The following is a 22,303-nucleotide window of genomic DNA, read 5'->3' on the forward strand; positions in this document are numbered from 1 at the left end:
AAGAGGAACCAGTGGGATGCCCCTTGATCTGTGAGTGCTGGGTGTCTTCAGCTTGATGGCTCTGTCTTTCTCTCTACCCATCTCAACCCCCTTGACCTCTGTCCTATAAATTTTTATGTCTCTACCTCACATTTAGAGTTAAATAAAGTCCATCTTCTCAGCTCATTCTACTATTCTGCGATATTCTTTATTTCAATGTATGGCCTTGTTTGCACTTTAATTTGGGCAAAGGCATCTCTCACTACTCAGATCACAACAATCAGCTCACCAGGCTTACCAGCTTTTGGGGAAAATATTGTTAGCGTATTAAATATGGTTCCTTTAAACAAGTGAGTGTGACTTGCAGACTTTCTAAAACTATCTTTTATCCAAAATATCTGGACCCATGGCTCTATCTGCAGAGCAGTTCTCAGGTGATTTAATAAAAAAGAAGTTTTGAAATATCATATTTACTTTCAGCTAGCAAGAAATTAATCCCATGCAAATTTCAGTGAAATATTGCTACATATTTTCTCACTGTAAGGATCAGATTATTACTTTACATTAATTATGGTTTAGATTGATATCTTTCCAGAGGTTATTTGTGTTTTGCTCAAGAACTGGCCTTCATACTTTGAGAACTTATGAAATTATTTTAGAATATTTTGTTTCCTATAATTATTATTACATAACTTTTTAATCTTTCTTGAACTAATTTTTCCAGATCTTAAAAAATTATTTCTGCTTATATATGTTTAAAAATCCAAGGGTCATTCCCTATCAGTTATGTAACCTAATTGTCCCAGTCTTCTGTTACCCACTTCTCTGTCTTTTGGATAGCTCATTGCATGATAATAGCTTTTAGTTTGTGGATCAATCACTTGAGATAGCTACGTGTACCATTTTGATGTTAGAAAGTTCAATACTTTAAAATTATAATTTTGATGGGTAAAATTGGTATTGATTTAAAACTATTGGCTCTAAGAATGATGGATATAACACTTATAACTGTTATAAAGTAACTGATGCAATATTTTGAGAAAACTAGTTATAACTATTATTGACAGCAAATTACAAAATGGATTCTTTCTTATCTATTTCCAAGAAAGAGACAGAAAAAATGTTCTTGGTCTATTTTTTATTAAGTTCTTCACAATGGATTAAGAATGTGAAATATTAAAAGCTCTCCACAACAATGGAGACCTGGCAAGGACACAGACAAAGGACTCAAATGCTAAGTACTGAACATTATTTACTGAACATATCGTTAGTTGTGTAGGATACAATGTACACATCTAAGAATGGATCAAAGTGGAAAATCAACCACAGGTATTGGAAATTCTCTTTCCTTTTGCAATTTCCAAACTAAATCAACAATAATTTGGAAAATTTACATACCTGTGATGTTAAAAGCAGAGGCTATTATGTAAAAATGCACAAAACATTTCAACACAAAGTCAATGACCAAAACAATCCTCAAAGTGTATAATGCTATTCTTCATTATTATTTTACTAACACACCACAAGATGTGATTCATAACTTTCTATGACTATGCACTGCAACTGAGACGTTACATCTCAAAAGAAAGCAAAATATACTGATGTCATATACTAGCTCTTTTCTTTAAATTTTCATGCTAAGCAGAATGAAATAGTCAGACATTTGAAGTGCGGATCAGTACATTCCGCTGTTCCCCAGACACCAAGGGAGATTATATTTGTTCCTACATTGAATTATTATTAATGCCAAATATCTTTCAGCTTTTTATGCTTCTAATAATGTAAGTACAAGCAAATACTCCACAGAGAATGTTTACACCCAAATATGATATTGGTAGTGTTTTGCATCCTAACATTAGCAACATTTCCATGTTGTACTGAAAAATAAAAGTGTCACAAAATAGAGTGATGAAATACCTTTACTTTTAAGTACCAAAGAATAAAAATAAATATCTCATTTTCAATCACAGAACAACATCTAGCTTTGCTGTTGTTATTCATATTGGCTATTACATGCTCATCTCTACATATACATGTATGTTATGAGAACACATTGTTAAAAATCAGTACAGCATACAGATCTAACAGAAAACTCCCCAGAACAATTTCAGCTGGAGATTCTTTGCTGTGTCTCTCTTCCATTCACAATGTAAAGCAACCCCACAGAATGAAATACTAAAACCACTAATAATGAGAAAGCCTTCAGCATCCTCAGAAAATTTTCACTCCTGACAGAGCAAGGAATCATTATTAAGGTCTCTATATGCAATGTAAACATCCCTCTACATTTTAGGGAACAAGACTGCACGGTTCTTACAACTCTAATTTACTCCAACACCTCTTGAAAAACTCGCTAAGCTCTAACATATCTTTAAACTCAATCTCTTCACCTTTTCTATAAAAATCATATATTTTCTGAGGAATATCCAGAGTTTTCTTATTATGAAATGCTAACAACCAATGAACTAAAATGTCTGTGTAAATCAATATTTCAAGATAGATCAAGCCCAGCTGGTAGGAAAAAGTTCATTAGGAAAAAGCTTCTTAAAAGCATGAAAGCATTGCATTACTGGGTTTCATGCTTAGCTTCAGTAAGAAAACTGGCAACCTTTTGTTTCTGGGCTAGAGACATATGCAGTTTAAAAACAAATCCTATTAGAAAAATTACCAGTTAATAAACAGTCTGAATTGCTATATTTGTTCCATGAGTCTGAAGTTCATAGATGAGGAGAAAGGTGAAACAACTTGCAGTGCACTTGTCTGTACTCTCTCTGACTTAAAATAAAAGACTCACATCACCCCAGTTGCAGATACATCTAGTATCTGCTCATGGAAGCAGTACCACAGCCAAGTATAAACTGAACTTTCTTTTGTTTAATCCTTCCAAGCTCTGGCAATTGATTTAAAGACTGCTTGAGCTGGAAGTTGGATCACTGTGGTTTATGGGGATACACAGACTATGCTGAGGGGTTTTGTAAGCCTTTTTCAAACAAAATCCACAATTTAATTAGACGGAGGTTGTTTTGTGATATCACAGACTTGTTTTATACAAGGATATGGTTAAGAATTTTCTATTACACTAAATGAATCTCTGTTTTACAGAAGGCCCTCAAAGGAATTGCATGTATTTTTTTGGAAGACAGTAAGTTGATTAATTTTGTTGCTATTAAGCTTGTGAGTCTTAAAATAATTATTAAGATCAATGTTCTGAAAAAAGAAATAAGATCAGAATAAAAAAAAATCAACATATATTATTGAATTAGGTAACATCAACTTGCCCCTGGGCTTATATCTATCCTATGCTTCCACAAGACCTGTCAGGAAAATAACCTGTTCCACCTCAGACTACATAGAGACCAATACAGGTATCCAGTCATAAATTCACAGACAAGATTATGCAGTACATACTTTTATGCAATGTTAAATGTCTCTATACTACTAGGGTTTTTAAGAGAAATTACTCAATAATTGTCTTATCTCTATTCCCCAAATATCTTTTCCTGCACAGGAGATACTCCTTTGCCACTTTGATTTTTAATATGTATTTCTTGTCTTCAAGAATGTGATGAGACTATTACTAGCTGAAAGTGGTAGTGTAATAGGAGTTAAATTTTCTTCATAGTTACAGGTGAACCACTGCTTTTTTTTTTCTTTTTTAACTCTTTTACAGAGACTTTAGATGGAATCATACAGATTTCTCTAGTTTTGGTCCTAGTTTCCCCATGTACAATCTGAAGTCTTTGGCTAAGCATATTTGAGATGCAGAGGACAAGATACATGCAAGGTTTACCTGACTCTCATAGGCTTTATACAAAGCTGTGCTTTCAGTGAAATGTTCTTCTTTGGAAAAGGAAAATATATTAGGGACAAAATTTCAAGCTTTTAAAAAAAGTCAGCTGAATACAAATTGTTTTCTACTATTCTAACAAGTATCCCCAATAAAAATCTGTAATTTTAGCAATTTTTTTGATACAGACAACACATTTTCACAATGCCTTCAAATGCAAGAAGATATATGCCACGTTTTCTTCTGATGCTCCCATACTGCAGAAAACTGAAGCACATGGGCCTCTTCTATGCACATGAAGATTTATGACAAACATAGCAAGGTTCTGCTCTTACAGGAGGGTGGTGGGTTTAGGACCACACTTCTATCCTTCAGTGTTTTCTTATATGTTCTTAAGGCTCCTTATCTGTACATGGGAGGGCCCCTAGGCATTCCTGGCTGCATCCCTGGAAGGCAAGGATTTCCAGGTGGATAGCCTGGCATTCTAGGCCCTCTGGGCCCGGGTGGCCTTGTCACAGCTATGGATGGTGGAGGAAGGTTTCCTCCTCGGCTCTGTGGAGGATAGTGGCCGTTGAGGACAGGGCCAGGATGCTGAGAGGAGTTGGTTTCTTGTGGCTGGCCTGTTTTTGATCCGTTGCCATCCTGTCCTTTCTTGTTGTCTGAAATATGTTTGGAGGACAGAATTAACAAATGATCATGCAAATCCGAAGCTCCCTGACAGGGAAATCCAGCAGCTGCCTGACTATCCTAGATTGCAGTAGAAAGTCTGGGCTTCCCCTACCCAAACCTGGGTTAATGCTCCTTCATTACCTTTGTGCTGTAGTTTCCATCCATTTTTCTGCAAGGCTCCCATGTGGGTATGTGGGCAATTTGTCAAAATGCACTTCATCTATCAATGAAGGCAGTAATTACACATGGCTCTTCCAAAGACAATCATCTCTCACCTGGGTTTCCCTCCTAGGCTTGAGGCTGTTTAGTGGCTGTAGGGATGTGTGCATGAAGAGGGAAAAGAAACAGCCAGCAAAATCCCTCAGGACAGACTGACACCCACCTGCCCCAGCCAGGCTTTCTGATAAGAGTTGCTTAATATGTTCTTACCACACCTTCTCCAGGTGAACCTGGCACTGGTGATAAATACTTTCCTACATAGTTCTGCATCAACAAAACAGAACGGAAATGTAGAAGATGTAGACTTTGACTGGTGTGTGATAGATAAGAAGGATCACTGGCACTTAGACCAGGCTTTTTTCAGCAGGGTTGTGATTTTCAGTTCAATATAATTCAGCTTTTTACTTTAATGTTGCTAGGTACGGAATAATGTTGCAGTATTTCTTAAACAAGCCAAAGAAAGAAATAGGCTAATACTTGTCATTCAGTATCTTGAAGGTGTTTCAGGAGATTATAGCAAAGGATCACACATGCATAAATTACTCATTATTAGACATTCAGACCAATTCTTACCATTGTTTGGAGTGGACTCATCTTGCTTATCTTCTTTAGGCTTTGCCGGTGGCGGTTCAGTCTCAAATGGATTTTCCTCTTGTTCATTTGATTTTTGTGCTTTTTGTTTATTTCTTCTTTTATTTTCTTCTGCTTGCTAATGATAGGGAGAGAGATGGCATTTTTCAGTGACCCCAACAGTCTCTCTAGTATTTAGTAAAATACAAAAAAATAGTAATTCTCTATTCTTACACTTTGTAACTTCTTTTTAAGTTCCAAGTTAGCTTCCTTGTAGGATTTGGATGTTGCGTTGAGATAATAAAGGCTCAGGCTAAATTTAAAAAATAATAGTTTCTTGTTAGACAATGATTTAATTAGAAAGACTCAGAACATTCTTTTAGCAACCATTACAGTTGTGATAGTATAAGGCCTGTATCTTTTTCTCATTTATTGTGCTTAATCAATACTAGTATATTGAACTATAATGAACAATGTGCTTCCTTACATTATTCCTTCTTCAGAAGGCACTGTTATTTCAGAGGGGAAAATGAAAGAAATTATTCTATCCATTAATATTCTACATTTAATCTTGTAGTATTTAAGAACTACATTTCATTAAGTAGTGCTTAACTCTGAAATTACTTCTATAGAATACCTTAGAAAAGTTAACTATGTCTCATGGCATACCTTAAAAATGAGTAAATCATATTTATGAAAACTCCTCAACTAATATAGTAAACAATCGGAAATACTGACAAGAAAACAACCAAAATCACATTCCTTTTGTTTTTTCCAGTTATTACTTGCTTCTTCTTCTAAGAAAAAACATAATATTTTCATTTTTCAGCATATAGAATTACTATTGTGACAACTTTATGAAATTAGTAGTTTTTACTATTCTGATTTAATAAGAAAACATCTGCTATGAAGTCTATAATTGACATAAGGAGTAAATAATTAATCAGCACATGCTGTTTCCTTTACTTTGTCTGATTTTGCCTTGTATTTTTCCTCTTTCTTTTTTTTCTTCTGTTTATTTTTAGTGTCCTTACGCTTTACAGCTAAGGGTTAAAATAGAATATGGCATCAAGTGAACCTTCACAAAATTTCATCTCAATATTTTATATTGCTCATATAAAATCCTTTTGTAATTTATCTTGTGTTCTGTAATGTCTACATTTACTTGCAGTTCTGCAATGCAAAGTTAAATCCCAGTGTATCTTTGTGTAGAATTAAATTTTAGTTCAGCAGTACGTTAAATACCCGATATAATAACCCTATCAAGCAAGTTAAATGCCATGATAAAATAGAACTCGATAAAATCTCCAGGAGCAAATATTCCAGGGCCATTTTCTTTACCAATTACTGAATTATTCACAAAAACCTCTACTAGCCTTGTTTCACAGTCTCCAAAACTCTGTCTCACGTCCCTGTCCTAATAATATAGAGTACGGTGTTTATCAATTAAAGGCACTGAAGATCAGGTTCACTCAAAGTTACTGAGAATAACTTTACTCCATGATCTTCATATTTCTATCGAAATTGCTAAGGATTTACAATGGGCTGTTCTGCATTCTGGACAAGATGATCAATGTCACAGCATTACAAATTCCCTATGGACCTTTTGCATTTTAATAGTTTTCTATCTTTTGTGGTAGGAACAACATTTTTTAAAAGCATAACTAAACAAAAAAGAACGCCATTGAACAAAAAAGAGATATCAACCTTTCTGCAAATGCGCATTAAGAATGTTCAAAGAAAAGACTCATGAAGTGTTCAAGTCTCTCATCACTGCACAATTAGTGCTGCATTTCTTAGATATTCAGGCAGTGATGATTCAGAGAGAAAGAAACTTATCGGACCTTAGACAGAGCAAGCATTGAATTAATATTCTGTACGTACACCATCAGCAATATAAAGGGTAGGATAAGTCCAGGGTTAGAGGCATAACCAAAAACCTTCCCAAACCAGGAAGGAAAGTCGTGCTCCAGAGTTTCTGAAATGACTTCATACATTCTAGTCTTCCCACTATTAAACAGAAAAGTTGACAACATCATATACAATTATTATGGCAACTATGAATATATAAGCTAATCATGTCACATCAAACCTGGAGAAAGGATAATATAAGGTATGTTAACATTATTTAAACTTTACACTCTGGAGGGAATATTGTTTAAAGTAGTACTAATGTATTCTATGGGGGAAAAAAGACACCAAAATTCTTATTGTATGCTAATAGATTTTGCCAGGTTGCCACCCAAATTATTCCTCTGTGAATCAGTGTATCAGTTGTGAACTCCATACCACCAACCAATGAAAAAAGCATCATTTGTGCTCTATGAAGACATGGGGGAAAACATTCAAATCCTGGAAATCCTGGTTTTTATGTTTGACAAGCAAAAAGTGGTCTGCAATTATTTTTTTTTCCACCCAATTCTCCTCTCTCTTTGGTGTGTGACCAATGCTACACAAGTCAGTGGCTGTGTTTCAGGACATTTTTGCTCCTGTTGCAGCAATCTAGTTACCTTCATATGTAATTGTTCCAGCTTATATATTAAGTTATTTTCTCCTTAGACTATTTTCCTTCTCAAGTGTATCAATAGATGTTCTGAAAATCCCCTTCTGCTTATTTTGCCTTTTTCTATGCCTCAGGGCACAGAAGTTTGTCATTTTTAACCTGGGCAAGACTGGTAGAATGGGTCTCTGTGTATCAATTCTAATTAGTAGTTTTATTTTGTTGTAGGAATTGTCACCAAATTGCCATGTGACTGTCCAGTCATTGAAGTTTTCTGTCACTGTTTTTCAGTCTGGTAAAAATTTTCTTACAAATGGGTCTTTTTCTAAACTCATTTTCCATGTTTACATTCTTTCAATTAATATTAAAATTTTGCAGGTGAAATTCTTCTCTTCTTTCTCTTTATTTGCCCTACTCACTACAGTAGATGAGAAATTCCATTCTCAGCTCTCCTCATGTTCTTCAGCATGCACAAAGCTTTTTCTGCTGCTCTATTGCTAATTCTGTCCTTTCTTCCCTACCCCTGACAGGTCTCTGTTGAATTGTGTATGTTGCTTTAATGAATGGACTATAATTTTAAAAAAAAAAACCCAAACCAAAACTAAACCCTGAATGGTTCACAAATTTCAAAAAGGACGGGACACTGAGTTACCATCAGGAAAATGTTTTGATTTTTAAATGTAGAAGAACGGTCTACCAGTATTTATTCACTGGCTATTCCACTGAAGCATTACCCATACTGAGGCTGAATGAGCCTTCATCAGTTTCAAGTACTCCTCATCAAAAGTTACATTGAAGATTTCACTTTTTGATGAAGAATATGACAGAGAAAAAGTGACAAGAATTGTCCTTCTCATTTTGAAGAGTAATCTCACCATTTAGTTAATACCCAATTCAATACCTACTGCTACTGAGATCTGACCTCAAATATTTCCTTCAATATATTTTTGCTAGGACTCAATAAAAATCTTAATGTGTATGTCTTATTTTGTTGTAAATTCTTCTCTAAATTCAAACAATTTTCTGTGTCATCAGAATTTTTGTCATGTCTTGTGATTCTCTCTTTTAGCTACCTCTGACTATTACAATGACAATCTCTGTTATTCTGCCTTTCACCAAATTTAATGTGGTGAGACTTCTGCTCCTTTACAAAGTGCACTGGGGATCACACAGATGTCATTTTACAACAGTAATGTATTATTTAAACCTTTCCTTTGCAACCAGAATGCCTCTTTTACAGTTCTCCCACTCTTGCTGTGTTAATATTTTGTTCAAAAATAAAGGCAAAAGATTTTTAAAATTTTTAATTTCTTGTCTTGTCTGTTGTCAAGTGAGACAACTCATTATTAATTTATCTCATGCTACCTGGCAGGTAAAGATGATTCAAATGATCCTAGACTTTCCAGGTACTGTGCACAGAAGGAGAAAGTGTGGCAAAGTCTAAACTACCTTGAATTCAAGATGTGTTTGCAGGGCACCCCTAGATGTTTAGAAAAGATCCATGACTGTGGAGGCCTTGAAGACTTCAGAAACAAATTCAGCTTTCACAGTGGTAGTACAGACTCATGAAATTCTGGAGAGAGGCAAGGCAAAGACTGAACCACTGTATATTTATCACACCCTCAGGCATTCTGATCTGTCCTACATACAGGGCATACAGACATTTCCTGAAAGCCATCTCTTTCAAACACAACAGGTCACTACTCTACTCCATAAGAATAATTTTTCTTCATTGCAGCAGTAATTTTTTTTCATTGAAAATGACGAAAAGAAAAGCTTTTCTGTTCTACACCTCAGATAAAACTTGCTAAAGAATTAGTCAGTTTTCCAAGATTCCTGCTTTGGGAGTTGTCCTCAATGAGAAATGCATCTCAATTAAACACTCAGCATATCAGGTGCTAATGCTTATTATAGAGGCACTTTTTCATTACTGCATCATTCACTGTGATGTGTGGAAGCAGGTCATTACAACAATTGCAAAAGATGGAGGCAAAATGCAAAGAACCTGAAAGGACCACAGTCAAAAGATGGTGGGATGGAGACAATGGTGTACACAGCAGGCAGTGTGGAGAGAAAAAGGATAAAAAGCAGCATGGCCATGTAGAAGTTATTGGATCTGGAAGCCTTGAAGACTCGTTCCTGGGGGACATTGCAGCACATCACTGCCCAGCACTGCAGATACATTGATGTGTGGAGGCGGAACACATTGATTGCTGGGAGACATGGAGCATAAAAAGATCCCATCCTAGAAGAGAAGCAAATAAATAAAATAACCACTATTTATAGGACTTCTGTCTTTCCAAGTATGCCACAGATTCCCTCTGTCAATGTGCTTTGCACACTGTGCACTTAGAAATTCATATAGCCAACTCTATGGGGTTTTAAAACTGGTATTTTTTTTTAAAAAGGTTGAATGAGTACAAACAGAATTATCTCTATGAACTTTGTTTCAAATTTCTCTTTCTCTGCAAATTAAGTGAGGACTTGGTGAAATGTTATTCACTCTTAATTTTTCCAGGTAGCATCTTGCTTGTGTTGTGTCAAAAAAGGATAGCCTTTTTTTAAAAACTAGGTATGACCAATTCCTACAACTAGGTATAAACAAAATTATTTCATTCATAATTTATTTTTTTTATTGATATACCAGCACTTTCTTTTGAAGGATATTTTTTTGCTTAATTGACATTTATTTTAGCTGCTGTTGCTGGGTTAATTCAGTGCTTCATGCCAACAATCTGTTTATTGACTGTTAAATATGGGTTTTTTCCTTATTATATATGGTTGCATGGTTATGACACCGAAATATTTGACACCTTTTTATTTCATCACACCTTGTTTCTTATGTCATGCTGACTGAAGAGCATCTAAATTAATTTTTCTGGCCAAATAGTACAGAATACGAGAGATTGGGAACCTGCTTCTTCCTTAGTCCTTGCTCTTGTGATGAGGTGACAAGGTGAGCAAGGTAAGCTGCTTTGCCCCTGAGTGCCTCAGACATTCTATTTGGAAACAGGAAATATATTTACATTAGGGTTGGAAAGACCTTCTGAGTACAGAAGAATGACTGGCTTTATTATATTAATGTATCCTCTCCCTCTTTTCATGTATCTTAAATGAAAAGATAAAGGGCTTTACTGAAGGGACAGCTTTTACCACACAAAAGTCTGATCAGCCAAGTTATATTAAATGTAAAAAATTAGACCTTAGCAAGAACTGAGAAGTCAAATTCTTGCAGAGAACAGTTCCTGAGGAAGACTGAGCACGTTGCATGAGGATGCTACATGCTGGTGTTCTTTACCAGTCATGTAAAGTCCAAAAATAGAATGAAAATCTACACCTTTCCTCCTCTACATCTAAGGAGTAATGCTGCAGCAGTAGCATTTTTTAGTTTCATGTGACTGCACAGATAAGTATAAATACATTTGCTTTAAGGCCTTTTTGCATAGGAACAGGGGAAAAGAATGGTAAGGTTCACTGAAAGGCTAAATTTCAAAGCAAAACACTACAGCAAGCAGTCAGTCACCAAAAGCGTAAATTTAATCTATGCAGATTTTTACTGGTTGGTCTTATCAACTCAGTGCAAAATGCTGATATATGTGGTCCAATAATCTCAGCCCATAACTAGTTTTGAATTGTTCCAACTGATTGCAATGTACCAGAGTTTGGTATATATTGCATATACTTCCATCAGATTAAAGAAATGGGATAGGGTCAGGATTTCAGAAAAATCCTTCACAGATGCAGATAAATCCCTCCTTCCTGCAGATACAACATGCTTTGCCACACCTACCAGATCATGCCTTGGTTAAAGATCAGTCCCAGCACGTTGCCACTTATATCAAACTCAGAGTATGATGGCTGAAAAAAATTATACAGATATTTTCATTAGGTTTGCACAAAGTGTTTTGAAATGAGTTAGAGCAGATGAAGACTGTCACTTTGAGGAGTAGCGCCACACTGGCATCATGGTGCAAGGCTTCCTGTTGCATCTTATCAGTGAATCATGAAATAAATTATATAACTCAAGGTTACAAGGTAGTCTCTAATATAGTTTGCAGCATTTTACTGAAAATCTTTCCAACATTTGTTCAGAGGCAGGTGTTAATGGAAAATTCAGAATCATTCTGGGTACTGGGTAAATTTTAAAGCAACAATTCAGAAAATTTCCATTGGAGTGGCCTCTGGTTGTCAAAATACTTTGTCCTCCAGTACAGCAGCAGCAGTGAAATTTCATGTGATGAATGTGATTTAATTGATTTAATATCCAATTGAACTCTTGCACTGTTTCTTTTCTTTTTCATATTCCAGCAATTGCACTTTAGTTTTCCTTTTAACATTGATAGAGGTTGCCAATCATTTTCTTTTATGGATACCTTATTTCTAGTTTGAGTATTTGATTCTAATTCTTCCTTTAGGATTCAGAACTTTAAGAACTTTATGGAGTCTCATTAACTCTTTCTTTGCTGAAGAAAGCCCTGTATCATACATTTTTATTTCCAGTATGGACACATAAATGCCATAAAAATTGTTTAGTCTTTTATTTCTGAAGTAATAATTTGACCCTTCATTCTGGTTTCTCAAATCTTTAATCACTTACTAATCTCTTCTTCTACCTTAATTATTTATTTCTTATTTATTAAAATTTCCAGCTGTAAACACTGGATACCCTGAATTTAAGCAACGATTGAAAGGCAACAGATGTTATTCTGTGTCCATATGCACCAGATCAAAACTTCCTGCTAAGAAATTTATGGCTGTCAATGTTTTGTTTTTACCTGAATGTCTGTTTCAAATATATTGTTTATCTATTTATAAATATTATTTATATATTTATACACGGTAACAGGTGTCTTGCATGATTCATCACAATGATGGACAAAAAGACCATGAATAATACATATATTCCAGCTAATCATTATATTCATAACTGATAGAAGGTAAGAGGGGCATGAGATGCAAAAATAACAATTCCCTTACAGCTGAAACAAGACAAAGTCATTCTACTGAAGTCTTCAATTAAAGCCACAATTTTGATTTGTACTGTGCTGTGCTGTTGGAATATCTGAAGTTTCTGCACTTTTTCTGTGTAATTTTATGCATATACACATATGTTTACAGTGAGGTGATATATTTATGTCACATATATTTATGAATCTGCTAACATAAGGGGAAAATTAAAGAGATTACTAATATTACACTTGAAAAGCAGTTGACTAAAGAGATCTTTATAGGTTAGAATATCAAACAAAACATGGAGATATTAATAAGATCATAGAGAATCAAATAATGTATGACTACTTTTTTTAACATAAGTGCTAGCATTAACAGATTAAATAATTTGAAATCCAACTTTTAAACAAATAAAAATAAGGTCTTCCCACAAAACATGCAAGTTGATCTCTGGAATTCTTCACCAAAGGACATCTTGATCATCAAAAATATTTTTCTTGTCGCAAAAGGCTTAAAATTAATGGATATATATCCATGGCCACTAATCACAGAGACACAGGTATAGCTACTTCCTAAGGAAGATTTTCAAATGAGCTAGTTTCCAGAAATTAAGTGATTTCCAGTTTCAACTTCCACTTCCAGCTGTTGTTTCAGGCAGCTTACTGGACCTGGGGACCACAATGGACCAGAACGTTACAGACATTCATATATACTGCCAAATAAAAATGTCAATTATAAAATGGTTTCAGGATCCCCTACAAGCAGATGTGTTGTTGCCAATTTTTCAGTTCATGCTAGATTCAAACTCTTTCCATTTCATTTCGATATTGCAACAGTTATTACCTGTTTGACTACAACCTGACTAACTGGTAGTCTTTGTATCCATCCCCACACTAGTCCTGCTGGAAGGTAAAACATAAAAATAATGCTGAAATTTCATGGCAGTCAGCAAGAATGAGATTGCTACACCAGAAGCAAGAGTTTTTTAACAGAAAACATGACAACTTTCACTTCCTCTTGAAAACTGGGATTTCCCAAGATGCAATTCCTAGCAACGTAAGAAATTTTTACATGTGTGAAGATAAAATTCTGACAAAAGGTGAAAACTACAACTATGACTGCTTATGTAGAGATACCTTTGATAGTCTTAAATTATGTAGCCTTTTTCTGTACTTCTCAGTAATTACAAAACAGGCTCCAGGAGTTTCACAAGCTCTGACAATACCATGACTATTACTTAAAAGATTAAAAACAGCATCAGACCCTGAAAGCATAGGTAGCTGACAAATTTAACTTGGATCAAGTCAGTGTGAGATGGCAAGTCTCAACTCTCATGTGAAGAGTTCTATGCCTGCTTATGTTATGGGCCTTACTAATTTTACATCAGCTAAACTAATTTTAATGAAATACAGATATATCTATGTATCTATATGTATATATATTTATACATATAATAATACTTCTGTAACAGGGTCTTTCATATTTTTCTCCACAAGAACTATGTGCTTTAAGACCTATCCAATGAATGATATTATATCCTGTGAAATATTCAAATAGTATATGTGTGGGAAAATGTGTGTTCTTACAAAGAAAATAAAATTTGCTCTTTTAAAATAAAATAAATTACAGAAGTCCTAAAGTTACCAAAGTCTAAAGAAGAAGAAAAATATTAAGACATAAGCAAAATGCAAAAAAACTAACACCATGTAGTTCAGGGATTTTGAAGTTGGTGTATCTAACCAAAGTTAGCTCTATAGCATTGAAAGGAAAATGAACTTTGTTACTAAATTGTGAAGTGATGAATAGCAAAGACATTTTAAATCAGATACTTACAAATCCGTACTCCAAATCCCAGCACCAGCAATAATTGAAAAACCTAACAAAGACAGCTCTCAAAAAATCGCCGATTAGAATTGTGATGTATGTTGTCATCATGTCAGAGACTGTCAGGCGCACAAATTCCTGTTAGAGCAATATTCTCTTTTAAGAATACATTTAAGCAATTAATAGTTACAATAATAATTAAATACTGTACTATATCTTTAATTGTGTTTATCCTGCTCCAACATGGACAAAACTCTTGGCTGTCCTGCATTCACTGATTCTGTAATGTGCTAGAACTACTGCCCCTCATTTTCTAGAGTGCTTAAACTGCTTTTGACCTCTTTGAGAAGATTAAAAATGAAAAAAAAAAGTGAATGGCTTCTTTCTCAAAGAGTTTCAATGTCCAGTGGATATGGAGAGAAAGCAAGAAAATCCAAATGCAAATCCTCATATGAGCCTCTACTTTTATTTTAGGCTTTCTATGTTTCACTAAAACCTCCTGTAACAGGCCTTACCCCGACAGCCCAGAAAGCTATTACTCTCCCTGATATGAAAATAAGGGTAAAATTGTTTCAGTTATGAGCATTTGGTGTTTTTAGCTTCTTATTCAGCATCATTGAAAATAGAGGGGCTGATTTTTCTGCCTGTATGGTCCCTGCTAGAGATTTATTCATTTAGGAGGACAGATTGTCAGAGTGGTAGAGAAACAACAAAATTTATTCAGTATTGAGTTTGTTGTCATGGACAAATCAACAGCAATGTAGTAGGATCAAATAGAGGAAAAGGGTAGGTTAGAAAACTGTTTGGAAACCATATTTTAGATTAGTGGGTCAATAAGAATGAATGTCAAACTGAATCCAATAAAAATATTTGAGCAGATTTTCCACTAAACTTTTATTGTCCTTTGGCATTATTATATTTGGCTAAAGACATCGATGTCTTCTCAAAAGCATGTTGTAAGAGCTGTCTTACATACATGTCCCTTTGAGTTACTCCTTTATTTTTTCAAAATTAGTAGACAAGCAAGGCAAAGATGGCATCAGGAAGATGAAAAGAAATTAGGGGATAGAAGAAAGGAGAGGGAAAAAATAAATGCCTTCCTTTCTATCAACTAACAGAAGAAAGAATTTCCTCTTAGAGAGGATTCAAAGAAAATAAAATATTTTTTAAAAAACTTTTAGTTCAACAGAAAGCCCCACATCTGCTTCTCCTCACATTGTCTCACTTGTTAGCCAAAATAAAGAGGATTTAGATACCATATCCTGTAAGAGACTGTATGATCTATTTTCAAATCTGAGCTTCAAGCAGCTACATTACCTGTCCTACCATTGTTTCCCAACATGGTCCTCTGGGGACATCAGCAGGATCCACCTGTATTGGAGGAGCAGTTGAATTCTCTGGAATAGTACCATTGTACAGACTGGCTTCCCATATTGTCATGTTGTATTTGACTATCTTTTCTTCTTCCAGCTAAGTAAAGAAATAAATTGGGGGAAAAGAATCAACATGAGCTTGTTACCAACCCTCAAGATTGTCTATGCCAAAATTCCCATTGCTAACTTAGGTAAATGTAATTTGCAGAACAGAAATAAAAGAATGCCTTTCACTGATGTGTCTGTGGCTGACTGAAGTGCTTCAGTGTTGCCCAGTGACCTGTCAAACATAGTGAAGGGAAGAAAATATCTTGCCTTGAGGTTGATTTCATCCATTAGGGCAATAATGAAAGTGTAGAGATTGCCAAGGAAAAGAGCAAAGATTCTTCCCAGTTGCCATCTTAGAGCTATTCGAGGGTGGTAATTTTCCAGAGAACTGATTACATCAAATAAAGTTGGACAGAACATTCCTAAAAGCGACATTACTGTGTTCACCTGAGGAGGGGGAAAAAAGTTTACAATGAAAAGTTAGAGACAAATTATTCTATTAATTCTGATTTGGGTAAAAACTATATTTCCATTACTACTTTTTATTTGGTATTCGATTTAATAAAAACCAAAATCCATTCTGAGTATCACAAGTTGGTGAAATCCACACACAGTCCCAGTCTGCCTCTTTCCACTAATTCCCTATTCCATGACTCAATAGACAATTGTATCTGAACTGTGTTCTGACAGAACTAGGAACTGCTGATATGGAGAGGGAGATAAAAAAATTTACAACATTAAAGAGAGAGAAAGGGAGTCAGAGAGAAAAATCTCTTTTCCACAAATTCATCAGCTTCCCGCTATTTTGCTGTGAAGTTCAAGAACACATGGCAAAAAATATATTTACCCAGGATTTCTCTATCACATATAGACTGTGTTCAATTCCTCTACTGTAATGAAATTTTCTACAAAAGCAGATTAATACTTTCATGAAGAATTTAAATTTTTAGAGCTTGCTTCTTCCTTGTACATAGGAAACTGCACATTTTTTAAACTTAAAATTGTACATTAGGTGTTGGGGCTTTTTTCTGATCAAATCCTCAATTCATATAATAATGATGCAAACATAAGAAAATTCGATCTATAGAATAAGAAAAATGTGTGAATTTCACCCAGAAGCAAAATATCTTTATGCAATTAAAATATTAATATCCAATCAAGGGCAACGTTTTGTACTCACAAATATGTTAATTACCTGTCAATAGGAAAAAATTTTAGCCAAATAATGCCAGTATTGTTTTATCCACTCTGCTTTAGAGACACTGCTCCAGATCTTAGTTCTGTCACCTTAGAAGCATATTTTTATTACAGAAACAAAAGCAAAACTATGAACATGAAGACAAATGTTACCTACTTTCCAGATTACAGCATAAACAAATATATAAAAGCCTTTGGTAGCCCAGTTCCTGTTAGTACAAATCTGTTACCACACCTTTAAACTGAGAGAAAGTTGAATTCCTCCAAGCTCTATTGTCTCAGAGCTTGTGTTGCCTTAAATCAAGTTTTGTACACAATTTTTTCTTTCCTATCAAAATAAAATGTGATAACAACTAAATTAATCCACTCTCAACAGTCCTATTTCTCTGGATTACAGAAGTGGATTATTTGATATTTTAATGTTACTTTCGCAGTCAGGCTTTGGTGTTGAAAATTCTGGGTTGATTTTCCTTGTTCCATCATCACCCATCTCACCAGCTTTGTGAGGCTAACACCTTTTTGCCTTACTTTAAGTCAGGAATGCACTTTATACTCCAGCTCAGAAGATAATCTTGAAGTAACAAAGTAGTTTTACAACACACACAGTAGCATTTTTGCTAACAAAGTAAAACCTTCCGAGGTTTTCAAACAGCACGCTGCTGTAGCAAATAAAATCACCATCTTCACTATATACCCCTATCAGGCAGGGTGCATCTGCTTTTGAGGAAAGCATTAGGCACAGAAAAAAATTGCATGAGACACTAGGACAGGGCAAGTGGAACTTGAAGGCATTAGCTTCAATCTGTTGCTACACTGCAGAGTTGTATCCATGAAGTGCCAAATAACTTTCTCTGTGCCCACAGATCAATCAGTCCATTTGGGCCAGTCTCAGGAGAAAAGGAAGAAGAGAGTGGGTTCCTTGAAGAGACCTCATGAATCCATAAAGTGTCTGGAAGACAATCCTAAGAGCACCGAGGAGGAAATATAAAGGCCTCAAATGAGCTAAAGATAAATACTGAGGGATATTTGAAAGAAGTGAAGTAGAAATTTTATGGAAGCAGAGAGACATAAGCAATTCTTATGTTAGACATTTCCCACCCACAGAGAGTGTTTAAACTACTGGGGGAAAAAAGGCAACATGCAAAGCAGAAGAACACAATTTCAAACCACATCTATTATAGAAATAGCACGAACTTCATTTCTTTCCCACCACCCGTAGTTCTCCAGACCTTCCAAGGCAAATTGCTGGGATCTTCTGACAACAAAAAAGATGAGGTAGCCACTTCCAGCAAGTGTGCATAGGGCTAAGAAGTTAGCAAGAACCCTTAAGAATCGAGTCAAATGAATATTTTCTTCTTTTCGGCTCTCCTGCTCCTCCACAATTGCTTCCTGCACTTGTTAGAAAGAAAAGAATATTATCAATACTTTATTGGTCAAGGCCCCACATGGCTTCAATTCTTAGAAGACAGTTAAATAAATTACAAATATGCAAATGGACATCTGGGCTTCATGTTTTGAGATGAATGTGTATTGACTCATAAAATCTTGTTCAGGTCCTGGAAGATTCTGGAGTTTTGCCTGGGTTTCCTTTGCCCTGTTGAGTGTGCCCACAATGAGTCTTGTTACACTTGTACTCACACTTGTACATGGTGTCAAAAAACCTAGCACATTCTTTGAGCTTGCAAGGTGAAATGAGTTTGAGTGATACAGCAGGATAAATGTCTGTCAGAAAAGGAAATGTCATGTTTTTGAAATGCACATTTGTGAGAAAAGAGGAAAATGTTTTACTCTGAAAGTCAGCAACTCAGAAAGAATGAAAAGATGTGGGAATCCCCCAAAAAATTGGACAGTGCAGAGCTTCAGACTGCACAACAAAATGTTTGCCCCACATTTACCCTTGATCTTAACTGATAAATATTAAGACTCTAAGGCAACTATAATCTCCAGTTTTTAATCTTGCCAGGTGAAAGAGCTTTTGGTCTGGAGTGTCCTCATGAAAGGAAGTTTTGTTACAGCTTCTGACTTAGTTTAGAGATCTGTTGCTCAGAGGGGAAGCTGATTGGCACTGTAATAATTGCCTTTCATGGCCCTGCTCCTTTTACAGCATGTGTTTGTCACATAAATGACAGGAGACTGCAACAGCTTTCAAACAAAACTCCCATGACCTCACCCAAGCCAAGATTTCATCCTTTCTCTCTGAGGTTCCTTGCTTGTTTGCAACAATTACAGTAAATCTTCATGAGTTTATTTCTCAAAATTAAGCCTTTTTCTCGACAGATTTGTATTCTTTCCCAAATAGCTTTCAGCATCTGCTCTAATTTGGCAGGCAGGCAAGCTCAAGATTCAGCACTTTTCAATGAGTATTTCTCCCGTAATTGCTTTCTTGGAATCTTCTCTCGATGGCTTACACTTGAGGGGAGTTCTCTGCTATGCCTGCAGCTGAGGAGGCAGGCAGGGTGAAGGGGACGTGCTGGCTGTGGCACTACTGTGGACAGGAAGAGTGCAGCTGAGCAGAGCAGCCAGTGCTGCAGTGCCACACTTGTCAGTGCGAGCCTGGCTCCCTGTACATTACATTGAAAATTAAATCTTCTTTTGCATGCTACACTGGTGTGCCCCAGCCACCCCACAGCACAAACACATTCATTAGCATTCAATGTGTAGAATACATCCCCTCCACTGTTTTCACAGCCCTGCATCTTACATCTTGCCCCAGATTCCTTACACAACTACCCTTGAAAGCAATATACCCTATACACTGGAAAGAGGCCTAAGAATATTGCATTGCATATTGGGCTATATTTTATAATTAATTTGAAACTAAGACTTTTTTTTACCTAAAAGCAAGTAGAAACTCAAAATTCTGAGGTCAGTTCTTTTGATAAATAGCCCTATACAGATTATTCTATTATTTGTCTTATATCTCCTCTCTGTAACAAGAGAAGTTGACAATGTGAGGTTCCCAAAAGGGGAGCAGCATTTTGAAAAAAATTTTTCAGACAAACACCATAGAAACTGGAAGCCATCAGAGATGAGAAAAAAGAAAATATTATTTTTACAGTAGAATTAGTTTTCTAAAACTGGTACCATCAGCAGAGACAACACAAAAGATGCTAGTGTTATTTGTTTCACAATTACAAAGAAAAAAATCTGATGGCAAGACATAGAGATCGAGAATGGTGTACAGATGCCAATTTGAGTATGTTTCTGAGCCTCAGCACACCTTACTCTTGACCTTAATTCCACCTGATTCACACCAGTGTGAAAGCCAAATTGTATTGCCTCTCCTTAGTAAACTCTGTTTTACCTTAAAGCTTGTTGTGATGGAGGCAAACTTATTATCCGCTGTCTCAGGATTGCCAATCAGGTAGTCCCAGCTTGTAAACATTTTCCAGCTGAAATTAAAACTAGTATCATCCCCACCACCATCATCATTTGCATTCTTTGCCATTCTACAGAAAACACAAAGACACAGGAAGACCTTGTTAGCACTAGTTCTGCTTTGTGGGCATGACTTTTAAATGATTCCTAATTTCTAACTTTTTTCCTGGAAAAACTCTATGTCATTCTTACTGTCAGTTATGCTTTACTAAACCTTTTTTTCTGAAACAAGTGAGCAATATGGAGATTTTCATGTTTAGACACTGTATGAGCTCACCACAAACATTTTGATGAGAAAGAATGAATGTATTTCATTAACCTCTCAGAGAAACTCTGCTGGATAAGAAGCTTAATAAAAAAACAATATTGAGAACATCTCTTGAATAGAAAGGTGCAGAGTGTCCTGAATTGCAATAGACTTTATCAGAGAGTTCGAAATGGAAAAAGAAGAAAAATGCACTAAGCAAAATATTCTAAAAAAAAATAAAATCAATGAATAAAGAAAAACATATAACAAAGAATATAAGAAATATTCTAAAATAACAAGAAAGAGGAAAAAGTGGTTTTAACATATAAAATAGCACTCAAGCAGTGATCTTCCCTATCATCTCCTATGCATTTATTAAAATATTTATTACAGTGTCCATAAACATCAGATTATTTCTTCAGAGAAGTATTTCTCAAGATTAAACTTAATCTTGTTTTCAAAGCTCTCTGTTTTAAAGGAGTTTCATTAATGTAAAAACCATAGAATTTCTTTGCATGCTTTGTCACCTAATTCAAGAAGTCATTAAACACAAGGAGTGTGCTGATAAGATGCACATAACTTAGTCATCAGTATTTCTGGTCAGGAAAATGTAACACTTATTTTAAATCCTAATAATCCACCACAGCTGTGCTATTAATAATAATGCATTCTATGTACTACATTGTACATATAGTGCATTATTATTAATAATAATAATAATATGTATTTTATTGTTTATTATTTATTAATTTGTTAATAATAATTAATTAATAAAATTAATTCTTTGTTATTAATATTAATACTACTATGTATAATAATACTGCCATGTGCTACTATGTACTACTGAACTTTTTAAAGTTCAGTAAAATGCATGCTCTGAAATCTAGATTGAGAATAGTAAGTAAATACAGAAAATCTTTCTGAGATGCCAAGAATCAGTACCAAGGTTGGTCTTACCCATAAGAGTCAGACATCAAAAAAAGGTTCTTGATAAAGTCTGCCCTGCTTCTGATTTATAGACTATGGCATTTCCTTCTCAAGAGTTTCTAATGAAATTTTGAACATTGTGGTAAGAATATAATTTCCTTGCGATCACAAATGTTTCACTTTTATGTTATACACTACAAGAGTTGAAGAGTGGAGCCCTACATCTAAATATTTCCCCTAAATAAAATAATAGTGCTTATAGTCCTCACTATCTCTTTCACATAAACCTTTCTCTGTTCTCAGTCAACAGCAGAGAAATGATACCACCTCCTGCTACATTGCTTTTAGTTTCTGTGCTCACTGTGCTTATTTCTGGAGAAACAGAAAAGAGCTGAAGATGACAAGAACTCTCATATGACTAACTAAATATTGGTCATTATTAGTGCCATAAGGCCAGATGGAAAATTAGCATATACAATGTATTTTTTTTCTTAAGGATATTCCTTTGTTTTTGTCTGTGGGGTTTTCCTGCTATCAGGAATATTTTTTTTGTCCGAGTGAGAGTCATTGAAATAAAATTGTCTGAGACTAAGACTTTTCTAATCTTGGTAGTTGTTTTATCAAAAATATTTAAA

The 22,303-nt window shown here is 35.1% G+C and overlaps 1 protein-coding gene across 1 annotated transcript in view; it reads right to left on the reverse strand.

Moving 5' to 3' along the window:
- Positions 1-4,168: 4,168 nt before the first annotated feature.
- Positions 4,169-22,303, reverse strand: part of TMC1 (transmembrane channel like 1) — a 119,132-nt gene continuing 100,997 nt past the window's right edge. The window contains exons 12-22 of the mRNA XM_054283381.1: positions 20,421-20,565; positions 18,311-18,505; positions 16,187-16,366; positions 15,816-15,968; positions 14,508-14,636; positions 11,515-11,582; positions 9,730-9,969; positions 7,109-7,234; positions 5,459-5,537; positions 5,228-5,363; positions 4,169-4,425 (exon numbers count right to left, since the gene is read on the reverse strand). Of these exons, the coding sequence (XP_054139356.1) occupies positions 4,169-4,425; positions 5,228-5,363; positions 5,459-5,537; positions 7,109-7,234; positions 9,730-9,969; positions 11,515-11,582; positions 14,508-14,636; positions 15,816-15,968; positions 16,187-16,366; positions 18,311-18,505; positions 20,421-20,565 (1,708 nt within the window). The remainder of the gene's footprint in view (positions 4,426-5,227; positions 5,364-5,458; positions 5,538-7,108; positions 7,235-9,729; positions 9,970-11,514; positions 11,583-14,507; positions 14,637-15,815; positions 15,969-16,186; positions 16,367-18,310; positions 18,506-20,420; positions 20,566-22,303) is intronic.

Source organism: Melozone crissalis, unplaced genomic scaffold (genome assembly GCF_028551555.1).
Source record: "Melozone crissalis strain CALT ecotype California unplaced genomic scaffold, PUWL_Pcris_2 ptg000036l_1, whole genome shotgun sequence".
NCBI classification, from domain to species: Eukaryota; Metazoa; Chordata; class Aves; order Passeriformes; family Passerellidae; genus Melozone; species Melozone crissalis.